This window comes from Sceloporus occidentalis, unplaced genomic scaffold, assembly GCF_023333645.1.
Source record: "Sceloporus occidentalis isolate IW3139 unplaced genomic scaffold, rSceOcc1.0.p SCAF_3, whole genome shotgun sequence".
Classification (NCBI taxonomy): Eukaryota; Metazoa; Chordata; class Lepidosauria; order Squamata; family Phrynosomatidae; genus Sceloporus; species Sceloporus occidentalis.
In genome coordinates this window covers 201,645,549-201,666,371 of record NW_028316983.1, presented here as the reverse complement: position 1 = coordinate 201,666,371, position 20,823 = coordinate 201,645,549, and the positions used below count along the sequence as shown (strand labels likewise).

The window sequence follows — 20,823 nt, the reverse complement described above, 5'->3', positions numbered from 1 at the left end:
AATGCAAAGTCAGGAAAATTTTCAGGATATTTTACATAGGATAATATTTTAATGACTTTTTAGATCAGGATCCTAGCTAAATATCATCTAAACCCAAACAATTCATTTAAGCAAGCCCCTTTTTATACAATTTAGCTTGTTTCTAGTAAATAATTCAGGGGTTTGAATGAGGAACAGGCATGGAGGAATCTATGTATCCTTGTGATATACAGAATTAATTCAAGTCTAATGGATCCCTATGTCACAATGCGTCATTTCAGTTTCTCTGCTTATCTGGTATCAAACTTTCCAATCCCATGCTATAGTTATAATTGCTATCTGGCTTCATGTCATTCAGTTTTTATCACTAATTTGTATGTAGAAGGGGAGAAGGTTATGAATGGTATCATTTTTGCTGAAATTGTACTTTTAATTTTGATAGAATAATTTATTTGTCCATCTGGAAAACTATTGTTTGGTGTATCTTAGTTTAGCTACTAATATATTTGCCTTCTTGAACATAAAATACTGTTCCTTAAAATACTGTGTGTATGTTTGTGCATGTGCCTTCAAGTAACCTGTTGATTAATAGAGTGTTTCATTACAATCAGATTTGATTTATTCTTGAAGTCTTCTTTATCAGGACTGAAATTTAGTGAGCTAAATCAATTAGTTAGTCCTAACTAGAGCAAATTTATTCAGTCAATGGAACTTATATAGTTACTGTATTTTGCAATTATTATTTTATCAAGTATTTGTGTACTGGTCAACAACCAAATAAATTTTACTACTACTATAGTTACTGAATTAAGAAGTGCTTTTATTTCAGCAGGTCTTCTCTGGTTGAGCCAGTTAAGTATAATGGTTTGAATTTTGGAACTAGGACTCTAAGAGACCAGGGTCCAAATCAGTTCATTCATCTAACACTGATATCTATACATGGTGAACAAAATGAGCCATTTTGTTTTAAAACAGATTGTAGATGAAAGGAAACCATTCATTGCTTGCTGTAATTATTAGAGCACTAATTACTTTTAATCATTGACATCTTGGGTCAATAAGGATGACAATAGGAACAGGAATGGTGAGATACATATGTGAAATCACATATCTTCCATGCCAGAGTATGTTTTTATGGGTATTGTTTTGTCACTTGATAGTATAAATATTAAATTTTTCTGCATTTATTTATTTATTTATTTATTTATTTATTTATTTATTTTTAATTTACAGTTTGACGGTGACAACATGTATATGAGTATGACAGAACCGAGCCAGGAGTATGTGCCAGCCAGCCAGGTGGGTTAATTAATCTTCTCTGCCTTGTTTCAAATTGTAATTAAACAAATTCAAAGAGTTGCGTTGCAAATGAGTGGCACTATCAGTAACTGCCGCAATCAGAAATAATCATAATTTATAAACAAAGCATTTAAGCCTTGTTTCTAGCTAATGAGATAGCACTGATAAAACACCAGAGTTGGCAGTTGTTGAAGATACTACCTTGTTTGCTCTCCAGAATGCAAGCAGCTGTTTTGCCAGCATGATCATTCCCAAGCAGTTGTTTTACCTTTAGGAAATAGTCTTTACAGGTGCATGCTACTTGTTTATCTGACTACAGACAAGTTAATCATTATAAGCCACATGTGCCACAGATTGTTTACTTATCACATTCAAGCCTGTTTGGGCTGAAGAATTGGTTTATTCAGGGTGCTAGGGTGAGGGTGGGGGAGTTGTTAATCTTAAATAATAGTTCTGTTATTTGAATGCTTCCCAACTCATCACATGGCCTGTTTAGGCCTTCAGGGTTACAGTTGAAAACAGATAATAAAATAAAAATGAAACCAAGCAAATACAGACTGGAAGAATATAAGAAGACCCAAGGAGATTCTGGCTAAACATTAGGAAAAACTAATGGTAAGAGCTGTTTGATGTTGTGGAATTGGGAAGTGGTGGACTTTCTTTCATTGGAGGTTTTTAAACAGAGTTCAGCCATGCCTAAAAGAAATGGTAGTAATATATTGGCTGAAAAAGACCTTCAGTACCACCATACTATACAATTAATGTCCAATCTCCAGTATCCCAATCTTTGGCAAGGTACTGGATTAGCTAGATCCATTTCAGTATGACTTCAGGCCTGGTTATGGGCTGGAGATAGCTTTTGTTGCCATAGTGGGTGAACTACACCAAGAGCTGGATGGGAGAATGTGTTCCCATAGGTTCTGTTCGATCTCTTGGCAACTTTCTATACAATCAGCCTTCCTTCTGGGCCACCTCTCTGGGATTGTACAATGGTTCTGTCCTTCTTATAGAGTTTTTCATGAAGATTTCCTTCAGTAGGTTTTCCTAACACTCTTTTAAGGTCATATAAGTCAGTGGCTATCACCATATTGTTGAGTCCTGGTTAACCTGAATCTATTGCTGATCAGTTATGACCCAATGACATTAATCCTGATTTTATTTGAAAAGGGAAGATTTGTTCTTAAGTTTATAAACATTTATGGTGTCCCCACTTAATTATCCGTTTAAAAGCATCAGGGTTTCCTATAAGGAAAGTTCACAACCACTTTGATTACCTTTTCTTGCATATCTGATACTTATGTGTTAATCTTTTTTTGAGATAGATTAACTAGGTCTGTGCATAATATTCCAGATACACTTTTGCTGCAAAAAGTCTCTGTGGCCTACCAGAAGAGTTCTTCCAGTGTTTGCCATATTAAAACTACTCTAGAAAGTATTCTAGCCCTTTGGTGCAGATTTTAAAGTTTATATGTGACTGGTCAGTTGCAGGGATGTTACACTCCCTCCCACATACATGTGCTTGCAGATGTTGGACTATAGGCACAGTTTGCTTAAGTACAAACTGAGTTCACATCTTTATTTGGCCCCCTATATGTTTTGCCTTACAAAACCTGTCATCTCCATCTAACATAGCCAGTGATGAGGGATTCTGACAACTGTAATCCAAAATTTCAGATGAGCCACCACCACCATCCCAGGATAGAGTTTACCATCCTACTGGGCTTACTTGCTTGCTGCTGCTGTTGGATTCTCCTGGAGGACTGTTGTCTATAAGAACTGCCCCTTTCAGAACCAAGCTCTAGGCACCCAGCTAATTACTGGCTGAATAGCTAGGGAGGACCACCCATCCCTTGCAAGGGGATAAAAGCTTGGTGCCTGCTAGGACTGAGGGGAGTCAGCACATGGAAGGAAGAAATAGGCCACCCCCCACCATCCCATGATAGAGTTTACGATCTTAGTGTCTCCTTGCTTGCTGCCTGGAGGACTATTTCAGCCTGTAATCCTGGAATAACTGGCCTGCTAGCAGTAGAATATGTGCTACAAGGAGGGCATTGGAGAGAAAGCAGCCCAGGGAGCAGCCATTATGACAGTAATGGGCAGGAGGAGATATGGTATGAGGAGTCAGCCCTATTACTCTGGTAGAAGGGAGAACAACAGGGTGCTGGTTACTCCCAGAATGGCCCCATTTTACATAATCTGGATAGTCTTTTCAAGACAACCTCTGGTCTGAAAATGCTGCTACTCAATGCCAGGTCAGTGAATGGAAAAACACTTCGGATCCAGGACCTGATCCTGGACCAACCTGGCTTGTAATCATCATCGTCACCACCACAGAGACCTGGCTGGATGAATCTCTCTCTCTCTCTCTCTCTCTCTCTCTCTCTCTGTGTGTGTGTGTGTGTGTGTGTGTGTGTGTGTGTGTGTGTGTGTGTAATTTCTCCCAGCTTTGTCCACCTGGGTTCTCTGTACAGAAGCATGCAAGGCCTGGGAAGTGGGGAATCAGCATTGCAATGGCCTTTCAAGATTCCATCTCCTTACCAGGTGTCCTGTCCCACAGTCTACTGAATATGAGTGTGTCTACCTAAAGGTGGGTGGCCAGGACAGAAAAGGGATTCTGTTGGTGAACTGCCCACCCCCCCCCCACCCCCTGCACAATAGCGTCTCTTCCTGAGCTGGCAGAGTTAGTCTCTGCGGTGGCGTTTGAGTTCCTCCGGCTTGTTGTACTGGGGGACTTCAACATCCATGCTGAGACTGTTCTGTCAGGAGCAGCTCAGGACTTCAAGTCCACCATGACAGCCATGGGGCTGTCCAAAGTAATACCTGTGGCCACCCATACTGCAGGACACATTCTGGACATGTTTTTTTGTTCTGGGCAGGATAACACTTCTGGGAGTGAAGGAACTCTCTGTAGTGCCATTGACATGCACTGATCACTACCTGGTAATAATAATAATAATAATAATAATAATAGTTTTTATTTATATCTTCCCACCTCTCCCAATGGATCGAGGTGGGATCACAACAGAGTTAAAAGCAATTACAATATTACAACATTAGTTACCACATAATTAAAACTACAGCTAAAAACATGATACATCAATCAATCACAGGGTCAGGTGCTCTCATTCCATACCAATAGTCTTCATAGGAGGTCAGGAAGATATGTGCAGTGAAAGAGCTCTGTCTTTACAGCCTTCTTGAAAGTTTCCAAGGATTTAATGAGGTGAGTCTCCTCTGGGAGTCCGTTCCATAGTCTAGGGGCAGCTATGCTGAATGCTTTTTGGGAAGTAGAGACATGTTTGGATGCTGGTACCTCCAGCAGATTCTTCCCACTTGTTCTAAGAGTGTGGGGCAGATTGTATAGGGAGATGCGTTCCCGTAAGTAACCCGGGCCCAAGCCATATAGGGCTTTTAAAGGTGATAACCAACACCTTGTACTGTGCCCGGAAGCTGATTGGGAGCCAGTGCAGATCTTTCAAAATAGGTGTTATATGGTCAAATCTCAAAGAGCTCATGACCAACCTGGCTGCCGCATTTTGCACTAGTTGGGGCTTCTGAACTTGATACAAGGGTAGCCCCATGTACAGCGCATTTCAGAAATCAAGACGAGAGATTACCAGAACATGTACTACAGCTTCGAGGGCCTTTCGGTTGAGGCCATTGGTTGCAGTTGGCGCAGTTGATAGGGTTTAGAGTCACTGGGACTTAGCCTCTGCAAGGGTGGTGGACAAATTAAGATGGTCCAGTCAGGAGGCTTATGGATCCAGATGAATTTCTGATGGCTTTTGGGGAGTTTCCTGATGCCTTGGCAGGTGATCCTGTCAAAGCCCTGGCAGATCTCTGGAACAGAGAAATGGCTAGGCTGGTGGACACGATTGCCCCTGAGCATCCCCTCCCATGAAGTAAACACCAACATGCTCTCTGGTTCATTATGAAGCTGGAAGTGATGAAATGAGTGGGACCGAGACTAGAGCAATGATGACAGAAGATTCTGAGTCCAACTGAATACATGCCAGGGCTCATTGGAGGGCCTAAGCCATGGCGATAGAAGCAGCTAAGAAATTATACTTCTCTGCCACAATTGTGTCTAGACAGTGTCATCAAGCAGAGCTGTTCTGAGTGGTCAGGGGCCTTTTACATTCTGGCCCCCAAGAAGAAAATAAAAACCACTTGACAGCTCACTCTTTGCAGACAAAATTGCTCGACTTTGCTCCAGTGGGTATAACTTGGTGTCTGCTTGTCCTTTATTATTGGATAAGTTTCAATTTTAAAAGGCAGGATATCAGTTTGTGCAGCCTGAGAATGTCAACAGGATCCTTGGAGAAGTGAGGGCCATCATGTGCACTCTGGATCCTTATTCATCCTGGCTTTTGAAAGCTGCTAGAGGAGGACTGGCAGAATGGAGTGGTGAATGCTTCACTGTAGCAATGCAGATTTCTGCCTAAAGGAGACTGGGGTGAGGTTGTTGCTGAAAAAGACCTCTCTGGATCCCACCACTTTGGATAGCTGTCGTCCGGTCTCTAAGTGGGTTTCTTGATGAGAAGGATTATCTAGATCCATTTCAACGTGGCTTCAGACCTGGCTATGAGATTGAGACAGCTTTGGTTGCCTTGGTGGATGACCTACGCAGGGAACAGGACAGGAGGAGGGTGTTGCTGCTGGCCCTTTTGGCTCTCTCGGTGGCTTTCAATACCATTCTGGGCTGCCTCTCTAAGGGGGCACTATTATGCAATGGTTCCAGTCTTTCTTGGAGGGTCAAACTCAGAATGTGGTATTGGGAGACTCCTGTTCAACCCCCTGGCTGTTGGCCTATGGGGTTCCTCAAGGTTCTGTTCTGTCCTGCATGTCATTTAACATCTATATGAAGCCATTGGGAGAGGTCAACTGGTGTTTTGGAAGAAAAGATTGTTTCCTGGCCTGCTGCTGATTTTATTTTAAGAATGCTTTTTAGAAGAATGCAATTGTGCGATTGAACTAGCTGGCTAAGTTCTGTGATTAAAAGTTGCAGGGGAAGGAGGAACAGGAGCAATATTCTTTTTTAACCTTTGCATCCAAAAACTGTCTTGACAGTTTTAGCAGTACTGTTAGATTAAAGCAACCAGGCATCATCATGTTCGTGCCTTAAGGGCTTTGAAGCACAAGGGCTAATTGAATTTGTTTGAAACTGTAGAACTACAAACTCTCTGAATGACTGCTGTTACAAAGCAGCTGCTACCTTGCAGATAATCATTATGTCTGTCTTAAATAGTTATGAACAAAGAATCTACCTCTACAGTTTCCAGCAGAGCCATTTTCCTTCTGACGATATGCAATATACACAGTGCCATATATTTAAATCACACCTTCAGACTTTTAAAACAAAAATAAAAAAATAAGGTTACATGTTTAATACAACTTCACATAAGTACAGCACTTAATAGAGCATTCTTAAAAAGACACGAGAAAGGCCTTTTAATTATGGACCATATATTTTATAGGTATTTTGTTAAATGTTAACTTCATTATTTAACATAATTATACAGGTTGAGTATCCCGTATCTGAAATGTGTGAGACCAGAAGAGTTAGGGGTTTCAGATTATTTCGGATTTTGGAATACTTGCATATACATAATGAGCTATCTTAGAGATGGAATCCAAGTCTAAATACAAAATTCATTTGTGTTTCATATGCATCTTATACACACAGCATGAAGGTAATTTTATATACAGTAATTTAACTAATTTTGTGCATGAAACAAAGTTTGTTTACACTGAACCATCGGAAAGCAAAGATGTCACTATCTCAGCCACTCATATGAACAGTTTTGGATTTTGGAGTATTTCAGACTTCTAGATAAGGAATATTAAAATTGTATTTTAGTAATTTTAATGAACTGTTTCTACTATTATCTACAGTCCAATGTTACAAGAAAGAAAAAGGCCTGCAATTGAGAAATAGACATGCTGCGTCTTGTAAAGTTAACTTTCAGCATGAAAAATAAGATGAATGTACTATGAAAGCCAAACTTCAAATTCCTTATGTTTGTAAGAATGTTCATGGAGGCAACGTTGTGGGTTACTTTAAGGGTTTTAAAATCAATTTATCACCTTTAGGCTAACATAAATAAAAATTCATCTGCCAATCATGAAAAGTAGAACATCAAACATCTGCATAGTTTGGTAATCCAAAACAACTTGCCTCACAGCATCGCTTGACAATTATCATTTCTGTTCAATTTTCAAATCGGTACTTGCTTTGGGACTTATGTACTAAGTTGCTAAGTAGCAACATATGGCTCACTGCTGTTCCTATGATGTTGCTGCAAGCAAACAGCATAATTCTAGACTTGAAATGATTTCCACAGAAAGCCATTCTTGGAAATGAGCCAAAAGATAACTATACCATAAAAATTAATGATATTCTTTTAGCTTGTCCCAAAAGACTGTTTGATGCTGCTAGGCTTGTGTATATTTTATATATGTAAATATTGTGTTCTTTGTGACAAATATCTAGTGTAATTCTGTGTATCCCAGGAATGTTTTAAAATATTTTCTTCATTCACATATTCATTATTTCATAGTAAAATAAGTAATTAAAATTTAGGGTGATGATTTTAACACACACCAGAGATTTTCCCTTCCATATCTTCCACACCAATCGTCCATGGTCATCTATATACAGTGCACCCTTCTTTTACTTGGGGATCCGTTACTTCAGGCACGCAGTACTGCTTCTTCCAGCACTGCTTTCAGCGTATGCTGAAAGCAGCATATAACGCACCTGCGTATGACGTGGGCGCACTGTATATCTATCTAGATAATATATTCTATGTAACACAGAGCAAACCATTACCCTCTAAGGTGGAAATCTGTCCAAATTCTGGTACCTTCTGGAAGCTAAAGTAAAAGACCTTTTTTGTCAAATGTTAATAATGTCTACAGGATAAATAAACCCATCAGGAGAGCACACCAGTGACAGAGCCCTGCTTTCCATTTTCAAAAGTCCCATATACAGTGGGCCCTTGGTATCCTCTGGGGTTTGGTTCCACGACCACCTGTGGATACCAAAATCTGTGGATGTTCAAATTCCATTAAATACAATGGCAGAGTAAAATGGTATACCTTATATAAAAGGGCAAAATCAAGGTTGCCTCAGTCAGCACACGATTGTGGAGACTGGACACCGTGGTCCTGAGGTCAGCTGCTGCCACTGTCCAGAATGACCCCCTGACAAGGAGCAATTATTTTCTGCTCCTTTTGCAGCCAGGTTTGGGCCACATTAGGCTTTTAAAAAATATTTTCATGGATATAAATCCATGGATATAGAGAGTTGATGGTATCTGGATTTTGCTATATATAAATACTGGGGGTCTTACTTATTGCTAAAAAGCTAGTGGTTTGAGTGTTGGACTAGAATTCTGGCAGATCAGGGTTCAAATCCCTGCTTGTGATATAGGCTTATATTATAGTAATATGAACTTTATAGTTCATTCAAAGCTTTAGAGCAAAAATATTTGTTGTTGTTGTTGTTGAAGGCTATACCTCATTAACAGCTATATGAATTTAAAACACAGTATGTTATCTGTGCCTTGGATTCAAACATTGATCAGAATGGGGACTGCAGTCAAGAAATCAGAAAATGACTACCCGTAAGTTAGAATTCTACAAGCAATTGTATTCCCCATTACCATGTATGGATGCTAGAGTTGGACAGCTAAGAATATGGACAAAAAGAGAATAAATTCATCTGAGATGTGGTGCTTGAGAAGAGTGCTGAGGATACTGTGGACAGGAAAAAGAGCAAATAAATGGGTCCTAGAATAGCTCAAGCCTGATTTTTCCCTGGAGGCAAAGATGACTAAACCGAGACTGTCATACTTTGGCCACATCATGAGAAGACATGAATCTGTAGAAAAGACAATAATACTAAGAAAAGTGGAGAGAAGTAGAAAGAAAGGAAGACTGCATGCTAAATGAATTCTCAGCTTTAGTGCTGGGGTTATTTCTTTCCTGCTCCTAATGCCTATTCTTTATTTTGCTATAAGGAGAACACTATACCTCTGGACAGTTAATGGCTATCCAGTATAAAATGTCCTTACAAACATGTCATATGTCCTTTCATACTCTTTGTACAAAATCGCTTGTAGAAATAGCATACAGATACAATAAAACGTAGACTCCTTTCTAGAAAAATTTCCAGGGAAACAGCAGTAGGCAGGGAGGAAATAACCATGGGAAATACTGAATGAACTCCATCAGTAAGATGACTGTCTAGGTCTGTCTGTGGGCATTACATATTTTTGGACTACTTATTAGGCAAACAACTACAAACCTGGCAGAGGCTACTGTTGTAAAGGCAGCTTGACCTATTGACCTCTGACCCAGTGAAACAATAATGATAGCATGCTATAGATTAATCTAGTTAATCCCATGATGTCTGGCATCTCAACAAGCCCAAACTAGTTATTCAGGCCTGTCTTCAGCATAGCATTCAAATGATTACTTTGTGCAATCCCAGAGGTATTCATTACAGACAAAATTGTTCTTGTTGCCTTGCATACAAGCTGAGTTTTCAATGGTAAAGGAAAAGCTGCCTGGAAAAATAGGACACCTAATTAAGTTAAACTACAGTAGCATTTGGCTTGACATCTTCATTATTCAAAATTAAAAAGATGCTTCACTCGAGCACACAACTTACTATTGTTTATGTTGTTACTTTAAATTGGTGTCTCATATGGCAGTCTGTTTTTCAGAATTATATCTTTTAATAGGTCACATATTTCTTGCAGTTTATAAAAATGTCTGAAGTGCTTGCAGAGGTACTCATAATAGTCTATATAATGTAAATACAGATAGTCCAGCTAAAAGGGGTGGGAAATGTGTGGTTTTCTACATATTGATGTCTAGCTCCCACTGTACCTCACCATTGGATCTGCTGGGTATGGATGATGGGAGCTGCAGTACAAGAGCACATGGATTGACCATCCAAATGAAAGACTCACAGCTAAATTCAATTGTCTGTTCCAGGTAGAATAGACCCATTGAAACAGTGGGGATTTAGTAAATCACCAATTACATAAATGTCATTAGTTCAGTTATCTGTTCTAGTTGGGACTGATAACTGGATTTAAATTTCAGTTGTGCAAAAGATTTAGTACTTTTGGTTTAACATTTTATTGTGGACAGATTTACAGATTAAATGTTAGTTCCCAGTTCCCAGGCCAGAGAATTACCAGTCCACAGAGATTCAATTTGAATGGGAATCAGTTTCAGTTTATTAACCATCATCTAGCATCCAGGCACTGCCCCAGCACCTGCACAGCCTGAACTGACTCTGATTACAAGGAGAAATAGAGTGGGGAGTTATCAACATACTTACGACATCCTATCCCAAACCTTTTTATGACCTGCACCAGCAGCTTCATGTAGATAATGAACTGCATGTGATATAAGATAGAACCCTTTGACACCCTATAACGTGATAGTCCTGGTGATGAACAAGAAACCCCCCAATGCTGCTTCCTGGAACCAGTCCTCTAGATATGATTGGAACCACTGCAGAATAGTGCCTTATACTCCCATTCCACAGCGCTGGTCCAGTAAGATACCATAATCAATGGTATCAAAAACCACTGAGAAGTCCAGGAAGTTCAAAAACCAAGTTCCCACTCGTTCCTCCAGAGTAGGTCATCAATTTCAGTTCCATACCCTGGCCTGAATCCAGATTGTGATGGGTCCAGATAATCTGTTTCCTCCATGAATATCTGAAGTTACCCAGCCACAACATGCTCAAACAACTTGCCCAAAAAGGAGGTATTTGCAGTTGGTCAGTAGTTCTCATATACATCTTGGTCCAGGGAGGTCCTTTTCAGGGGAGGATGTGCCATCACCTTCAAGGCAGCAGGCAGCTCCTGCAATATAATGAGACATTTACTACCTCCTGGACCCATCTGGTCAGTCTTCCCCTGGTAGTTAGATTTTATCAGCTAGGATGGGCAAAAGTCAAGCTTACATGTGGTGTGGTGAGCTGAACTGCTTCTGGTGTCTTGTCCACATCATCAGACCTCAGTAGCTGACACTAATTCCATGAACGCTGAGCAGACAGTGCACTGGACACTTCTGTAGGCACTGTAACAAGTGTGGTGTCAGGTTCTGAGGCTTCTTTTGCCCTTTCCTCTCTCTGAAAATAGCATTTGACCTAGTCTTTCCCTCTTCCTCCCCCCCCCCCCCCTTTTCCCCCTTGTGAAAATAGGCTTTGGCTCAAGCATGTAGGTCTTGTATTCTGAAACTAAGCATAATTATACATAAATCAAATATTTATGACACTACTTTTAAAAAGTGCACAGAACACTTTAGGTTTATCCTTACAACAACCCAAAAAGTTAGGCAATTATTTTTGTCCTCATATTTATAGATGGAAATAGAAGTCAAACTAAACTAGCTCTTAGCAGGTCAGTGGCTGCAGTAAGAAGGAATCTTTGAGCGTCAATATTTGCATATTTAGACATTACACTAGGCTACTGTGTTTCTAAGTTACTGGTTTTGTGAGGGAATATATGAACATGTGCGCAGATCATTAAACAGAGAGTCTGTGAACATCTAGAAAGCAATGCTATAATCACAAAAAGTCAGCATGGGTTTCAGAGAAAGACGTCATGCCAGACAAACCTGTTCTCTTTTTTTGATAAAATTACCAGCTTGTTAGATGAAGGGAATGGATATAGTATATCTTGATTTCAGTAAGGCCTTTGACAAAGTTCCCCATGATATTCTTGCAAACAAGCTTGTAAAATGTGGGCTAGACAAGGCAACTGTTACATGGATTTGTAATTGGTTGACTGGACGAAGCTAAAGGGTGCTCAACAATGGCTCTTTTTCATCCTGGAGAGAAGTGAACAGTGGGGTCCCACAGGGCTCTGTCCTGGGGCCAGTGCTATTCAACAGCTTTATCAATGACTTGGATGACTAAATTGGGAGCATACTTATCAAATTTGAACATGACACCAAACTAGGGGGAGTAGCTAATACCCCAGAGGACAGGATCAAAATTCAAAATGACCTGAATAGACTAGAAAGCTGGGTCAAAGCTAACAAAATGAACTTCAACAGGGAGAAATGTAAGGTTTGCACTTAGGGCAAAAAAATGAAATGCACAGATATAGGATGGGCAACACTTGGCTGAATGAAACTACATGTGAAAGGGATCTGGGAGTCCAAGTAGACCACAAGTTGAACATGAGTCAGCAGTGTGATGCAGCAGCTAAAAAGGTCAATGCAATTTTAGGCTGCATCAATAAAAGGAAAGTGTCTAGATCAAGGGAAGTAATAGTGCCACTATATTCTGCTTTGGTCAGGCCCTACCTGGAAATTTGTGTCCAGTTCTGGGGACCACAATTTAAAAAGGATGTGGAGAAACTGGAGCGTGTCCAAAGGAGGGCGACTAAAATGGTGAAGGGTCTGGAAACCATGTCCTATGAGGAACGACTTAGGGAGCTGGGGATGTTTAGCCTGGAGAAGACAAGGTTAAGAGGTGATATGATAGCCCTGTTTAAATATTTGAAGGGATGTCATATTGAGGAGGGAGCAAGCTTGTTTTCTGCTGCTCCAGAGACTAGGTCCCAGAACAATAGGTGCAAGCTACAGCAAAAGAGATTCCACCTCAATATTAGGAAGAACTTCCTGACAGTAAGGGCTGTCCGACAGTGGAACACAGTATGAAAACTTTTTTTCATGAACAAAAATATTAAAAACATTGGGCATGAACTTACATCCAGGCTATGTGCATAAGGTGTATGCAGAACATACATTAATTTCATGTTTAGAATTGGGTCCCATTGCCAAGGTATCTCATTATATATATGCAAATATTCCAAAATCTTTTTAAAAATCAAAAATCCAAAACACTTCTGGTCCCCAGTATTTCACATAAGGAATACTCAACTTCCATAAGCATGTGTGGATATCTGATGAGTTTGACCTGGGTACAAAATTCATTTTTGCATTTGCTGTTGTCTGAACAATACCCAGCTGTGAAGTATAAAACATTGTTTCATTTCAGCAATGAAGCAAGAGGCTGAAAAATATTGGAGTCCAAATGGGGAATGCCTTAGAAACAACATATTACCCCAGAAACTAATACTTGTTATAGCATTTTGGAACAATTGCATAATGGGATAGTATGGGAGGCACATCCTGTTCCTTTTCTCAGCTAATGTCTGGTTGGTTGGTTAAACAAGAGTGGTTGTTTAACCAACTCTGTAGTGCTAAAGAAAGGTGGCACACATTACATAAAATATCACATGAAAGAACACTTCATCATGTGCTCATGTGGTTCTCCATTTGTACATTGGATAAAAAATATAGGTTAGTGAATACATGTCCCTCTAAAGTGGTAATAATAATTAAAATTGCTTCCAATTGGGAAAAAAGACGGGTTTTCTGAAGAAGGATGTGGTAAGATATTTAGGCATCATTTTAACAACAAAAAATACAGAATGGTTTCATAACAATTATGACAAATTATGGAATGAATTTAAAGTTGATTTAAAAAGATGGGAAAAATTAAATCTTTCATGGATTGGAAGGATATCCATTATTAAAATGATGATCTTAGCCAAGATGATTTTTTTATTTCAAAATTTACCAATTATTGCTAATGATATTCCTTTTGAAAAATGGAATAAAGATATTTTGAAATTTGTTTGGCAAAATAAAAAAACAAGGATAAAAGCAAAAGTTTTACAAGATACAATATAAAGAGGTTGATTGGCTTTACCGAACCTAAAGTGGTATTATCGTGCATGTGTCTTAGATTGGTTTACAGATTGGTTTAAATTAGAAAATAAGAGATTACTAATTCTGGAAGGATGCGACTTATGATACGGTTTCCATGGATACTGGTTTTATGACAAATTGAAGGTGGACTAAAACTTTAACAATCATTTCATACGCAAAGTTTTATTTAAAGTTTGGATCAGAAATAAAATAAAATGGTGCCCAAAAATTCCAACATGGACTTCACCCGCTAAAGCATTATTTAGAAGAGAAGAATTTGCTGGGAAAAAGTGGATTTGTTATAAAGATATAATAAACATTAAGGAAAAAACTGTGATTTTGAAAACACAAGAAAAACATTTAAATGAAGGGTGGAATTGTAATTGGTTTGTGTATAGGCAAATAAGAGAGAGATTCAATATGGATAATAAATTGATAGGCATAGGACCCAGTGATTCAGAATTTGAAAATATAATTTGGGGGGATAATACTAAAAAGATTTCAAAATTCTGTAACATTATTTTAAAATGGGAATTGCAAGATGAAATAGCGAAGGAATTCATGATTAGTTGGGCGGTGGATTTACAACAAATAATTGAATTTGAGCAATGGGAGAAATTATGGAAAAAGAGAATTAAATGTACAAAAATATAGATATAAGAGAAAACATTTATAAGACAATGTATAGATGGTATCTAATGCCCTACAAATTATCTAAAATATTTAAAGGAACAAATGGGAAATGTTGAAAGTGCCAGACAGAACTAGAAACATACATGCATCTATGGTGGAACTCTGAGGTAGTGAATAAATATTGGAAAAGAATACATAAAGAAATGAAAAAAATATTCAATCTCAACATTTGTGCGGATCCGAAGATGTACCTTTTGAATATCTTGGATAACCCAAAATTAGAAATTACAGGTGGTAAATTAATATTTTTAGTAATAACTGCAGCAAGAATGGTTTTGGCGAAGTATTGGAAAGTAAAAGAAATACCTTCAATTGAAGATTGGAAATTGAAAATATTGGATTTTTTTAAATGGAAAAATTAGCTTATATAACAGGGCAGCAGTCCTTACAAAATTTTTACGAAGAATGGCAATCCTAGATTATATATCTTCAACGTGAAAACCCAGAAAATAAATGGATAGCTTTAGTGGAGTGAGTTAGTGGGCTGATAGAAAAGATGGAAAATATAATATTAACTTTAAGTAAGCCTGTTACAAAGATAAATTTATAGGTAGGTAAATATAGATAGGGTTAGAAATCACTGAGGAAATTCTATATGTATGTGGAGAACATTCGTGTGTTTTTTCGAATCTAAATGAAATAACATATTCAGATGAAATGAAGGACTTTTACATTAGTCATCTAAGGAGTGTATATAAGAGAAATATTAAGGGTTAGTAAATAATTAGTATTATTTTGGTTATGATGTTCTACTGTGACAACTTTGGAAGTGTAATTTTGAACATTTTGGAGCAGATATAGACAAATATTTGTGTAAGTTGACTTTTTTAAAGTGTGTGTGTGTGTGTGTGTGTGTGTGTGTGTGTGTGTGTGATCAGTATGTGTATATAGATGTTGGAATGTAAATTGAATAAAAAAAAAATCAAATTGCATCTCTATGTAGTTATATTTTTACTGCACTATCCTATATATATTTATTTGGAAGTATGTCCATATGCGTTTAAAAATAATTTACACCAAAATGGGTTTAGTATTACAGTTGAACAATAGGGGAATACTGTGAACACAGGAGAAAAAAAACTGCACTTTTGTTGCCACTTCAGAGTCAAAGATGCTAATGAAGCATCTGACAGGTTAAATGTGCTGTATAATATACATTGTTGTATAGAAGCAATGCTAATATTAGGACATTTTTTATGCTGCAGTTAGGTTGCTACATTGTTTTTAATGGTGTGTCATTGATTAAAGCAGTTTCTGTGCTGTGTAACTCAGACTTTTGACATCCTAGTCTTTCAAACAATATTTGTAAGCAAGAGACATTGATCACACTCCTATTTCTCATAACTGAAATGTGAACATTATTGTTTCAAAATGTGTATTATGAATACTTAAGTTCTATGCTTCGCAAATGCTGAAATATAAAAACAGAAGTGGTATGACTAGTAAGAACAAGAGTGGAAGGGAAGAATTTAAACTATTTTTTCAGCTGTTCAAGCCACTTTAATAGCTAGAATATGCAGTGCAGATTCTAAAGAGAAGGGGATGAAAAAAATGAATATTAATCTATGGCAAAAGTCATTATGGAATGCAATAGGTTTCCCTGACTTGCTGAGGAGAAAATTTTTCTGGTTGCGTTGAGGCTTCCTTCGGGTCTTCCTGAATCTCTTTTAGCATAGTGCCCATATTCATCCTGTGGGAGGAAAGTCCTGTCATAAGTAGTCAGGCTCCTCTTAAGGGACCTTGGGAAGCAAGGACAGCTCAAGGGCAGTTGGCTTCACCCTGCTCCATGCTGACAGGGGAACCATACAGTGGCTTCTGCCCATATGGCATCCCATATCCCTCATCCCAAGTGTGCTCAGCTGGTGAGGTAGATGGTTTTTCATTAGCTAGCAATGGGTTTTACTGATTCCTAGATCTAGATTCATACTGGGGCCAAGCTTCTGCAGCTGAAATCAATAAAGTTGTGTCCTTTTTTATTCTAACAGTTTTCAGTCTGTTTGTTAAGAGACCACTCTCCCCGCTTGACACAAATCTCATAATGTTATAAAGCTTATGTTTCATCAGGCAAAATTTTGATCTCTTTTAGAGTCCACAGATTCTTTACCCATGGATTCAGCCATACAACTTGAATATATATATATATATATATATATATATATTCCAAAAAGCAAATTTGATTTTGCCATTTCATATTAAGGACATCATTTTATTTCAGTTGTATTTATCGGGACTTAAGATTCTACAGATTTTGTTATCGATGGGGTGGGGGGGTGTCCTGGAACCAAACTCCAGCAGATACCAAGGGCCCACTATATTACAAAAGATACAGAAGAAACACTGTTAAAGAAAGTTAAAGAAGAAAGTATGCATTTTGTGGCAGGATTTGATCATTATTCTTGGAGAATTTTCTAGGGAAGGATAAGGTTAATCATCTGCACCCTAGTTAATTAGTAGTAAGTATATACTGTTATATCTGTGTCCCTATAATAAGACTGGGTTGGATTATTCACATTTTGCCTTTCCAAAGAGAAATCGGATTGGGAGCACTGTTGGATTCTCTGGAAAAATTTCCAAAGTCTTAAATGAGTGTGTTATGATTTATCATGGTGATTTGTCGTCTGTTCAAGAAACAAAACTTGATCATATTGAACAGCCTGTAAATATTTGACCTGCATGGGGAGGAGGGGGGATAAAAACAATTTACATGGTTTACAAATTGAATTTATATCTTCATGTGAAGATTATTTTTATTAGACTACTTATTTTTCAGTTTTTACAACACATACTCTTTATATTGGTTGTTGCCGTTGTGGGGGACAAGCACTGGCATACTAATTTTGTCAAAACAGGTGTGTGATATGCATTATGTGGCAATCGAGTTGTTTTCTTCCAGCAGAGTTTAACTTTCTTCCACTGATATCATGTGGGCACCTCCATTTTCGCTGTGACCACCTTGTGGAATTACTTGTACTACTTTCTTCAATTTCATACTGAGTCAAATCAGATTCAAAACTAGTTGAAGCACATTATCTTTCTCCAAACGATTATTTTCCTTTAGGAAAGAGAAACCTGCCACCCATCAGCTTCTTTGCTAAGTGCATTTAATAGTAAATGTCATTCAATAGTGATTTTTTTTAAAGCAAAAATTTTCTGCAGGAAAAACATTAAGAACATGAATATTCCCTAGAAAGATTTTCTCGCCAAACCACTGAGAAAGCAATAATGTGTATGGCTAATGCTTAAAGCTGTCTAAGTGGATTGATCTGAAATTTGCCAGAGAGATCAGTTTGTGGATGGCCCATGCTGAGTGAGGTAGGAAGAATGAGAAATTGCAATTTACTTAAATTTAAACTTTGACAAGTGACATGCAGTACTTTAATAGATACTGCCTGATCCCCACCCCCCACCATCAATTCTGATGATATCAGATTTGCCATCCAGTCTCTCTGTACTTTGTCTTTCTAGGTCATAGACTTTCTCTGTCTTTCTAGGTAATGGAGGAGACCTAGCATGTGCTGTGCCCTATTAATAACATAAGATTGATAGTAAGCCATTTGGTTGCAAGAGAGGGAAGAACCATAACCAAACCGAAATTTTTAAGTAAGAGTGGGCATGCCCCCAACATTATGTATACACACGCTCTCCTCAGTTGATAAGTTTATAAGCTTATCAAGATCACCTTGTTGAGAAATCCAGTGAAAATGAAACTCCACTCTCCCATTTCCACAGGAGAGTTTTTTGGGTGAAGAACTTTAGGGTGCTCCACACTACCCAAATCAGAATACATGTTCATGCAAGGTGGTAAATTTGTCGTTGAGCAGCTGTCAGCCCTCCCTTTTTGCCAGCAAAAACACCAAATTCTGGGTCTTAAAAATACTTCTTATTTTGTTTGTTTTAATGAGTGTGTGTGGCTGGTGGCTAAAACTGAATCTCTAGTGCAGTGATGGCAAAACCTTTTTAGTCCGTGTGCCAGGGCGGGACTTCTGCCCCCAGGAATGCTGCGTGCTGGAGGCAGGACCTCCTGCCCCCGGACCCTTCCTTTCCCACAGCTGTCTATCTGGAGGCAGCTGGAGGTAAGGAAGGCCCATGTCCCTCTGGAGACAGTTGGAGGTCGGGAAAGGACTCTGGAGAGGAGCAACTGGCATGCGCCAGTCACTACTCCTCCCGCCACCATTTTCACAGCCTCTAGCTGTCTCGGAGAGGTAGCTGAAAGCTGGGAACAGGAGCTTGTGGTTCCTTCTTCCCAGTGCCATTTTCTGGCTTCCAGCTGTCTGGGGGAGACAGCTGGAAGCTGGGAAAAGGCAGAGAGAAGGAGGAATCTGCTTTGATTCCTTTGTGAAAAGCAGAATACAAATTATTATTATTATTATTATTATTATTATTATTATTAAGATGGCATTAATTGGAATCCAGTCAGGATAAGCTTTTTTGGCTGGAATCCTGTCAATGTAAGGTTTCTTGTTGTTGTTGTTGTTCCGTTGGTGTTGAGTAGGAAAAGGAACAAAAGTTATCTCTACCAAGTGAAAAATATTACCCTGCCAACTAGTTTTGGAATTAGTGTGTATGTGTATGCACCTTCAATTTGCCTGTCAACTTATGTCGCCCCATTGATTTCAAGGATTTTCTTAGGCAAAGGATACTCAGAGGTGTTTTTGCCAATTTCTTCCTCTAAAATATAGCCTTCAGCACTGGACATTCATTATCAGTCTCCCATGCCAGTGCTAACCAGGGCTGACTGTGCTTAGCTTCCAAGAACAGACAGGATCTTGTGCCTTTGGGGTATTTAGATAGGGCAACTTTATTTCCTGATAGGGGCAGCTTTCACTACTCCCCCACCCCACCTGCCTCTGTTGTCACAGCACTTGCATCTCCATTTCCTTTGCTCCTGTACTTCCTCCTCTGCTGCTATCACTTCATCTTCTGTTGGCAGATTTATGCTGGCAAATGGGATTTAGGCCATTCTGATAAAAAGCCTGTTTTGTTGGATATAGTTCTGTGTCAATTCTGCAAGAAAGTGAGATTAGGGAGCCAAAATGTCTTTGCCTTTTCAAGTGAGAGTTAAAATCACATAGTCTTCTGAAAATGTAGTCTGTACTTTAACTGGTTGTGTTGAAGGTTCTTTTGTTCATGCAATCTCCAAAATGCCAGTACTATAAAAGTACAAAATAAAGTACACTTGACAGTGCCAGAATGGTGGGTGTAACTCTAGATTTGTCTGTCCACTGGAATCAGTTCATGTGGTCTGTGTATCCCGCAGTCTAATGATTCTGTGTGGATGACACTGTTGCTATTAAAATGTTTGCATCATGGAATGGAAGCTTCTGCGGCAGTACCTAACTTTTACAGGCCCCGGTTTCTCCAGTTCAAAAGTAGTGACTGCAAAGGCAGAGTGGTGCTTAGTTCTTTGCTCAGGGATAATTGCTCTTCTGTTAGAAGATCTTATTACAAATTTATTTACTGCATTTCATCCCACCTAACATTGTAAGATCTGTGACTAGCTTTCAAATAAAATCAGTAAGAACAGTTTAAAATGTGAGACATTTTAGGCTTTAGTGCAATAGAGCTGGGGATGTAAAAGTTGTAACCCAGTGTGTTTGGAGAGCATGAGACTAGGAAAGCTTGTGAGTAGTTTTGAAATTGTAACACTTTAAACTAAGGGTTAAAATCTTACTATATTCTCACATGCATGGACAAATAATTTCAAATGTTTTTCCCTCATTAGGGAAGTGTTTGTGCATATTCATATTTATTTATCCATCCATCCACTTTGTCTTTTCTGCCCCAAAATGCAAAAACAAACAAACAAACAAACAAACAAACAAACAAACAAAAAATCCCTTGGGCATTTTGACAATTTTTCCTCCCAATAGAGAATGTTGGTGTGTTGAGAAACTCTTTCCTATCCATGACAATAATATTTATGAATATTCTTTACCTTCCAGGTTTACACAGCTTTTAATTCACATGGAAAAGTTATTCCTCTTGTAGTAATGATATTTTTTGGCTAGATATGAGAAACTTGTTTTTCATACTATTACATCACTGTATGGAAATCATGAAGAAAATTTGACATGGTATGCTTAATTAACAACAAACACT

General features: G+C 38.5%; 1 protein-coding gene across 2 annotated transcripts in view; it reads left to right on the top strand.

The window, feature by feature from the left end:
• Positions 1–20,823, top strand: part of TOX (thymocyte selection associated high mobility group box) — a 295,588-nt gene that overhangs the window by 157,407 nt on the left and 117,358 nt on the right. For both annotated transcript variants that reach the window (XM_089517363.1, XM_089517362.1), the window contains exon 2: positions 1,213–1,278. In XM_089517363.1, the coding sequence (XP_089373489.1) occupies positions 1,213–1,278 (66 nt within the window). The remainder of the gene's footprint in view (positions 1–1,212; positions 1,279–20,823) is intronic.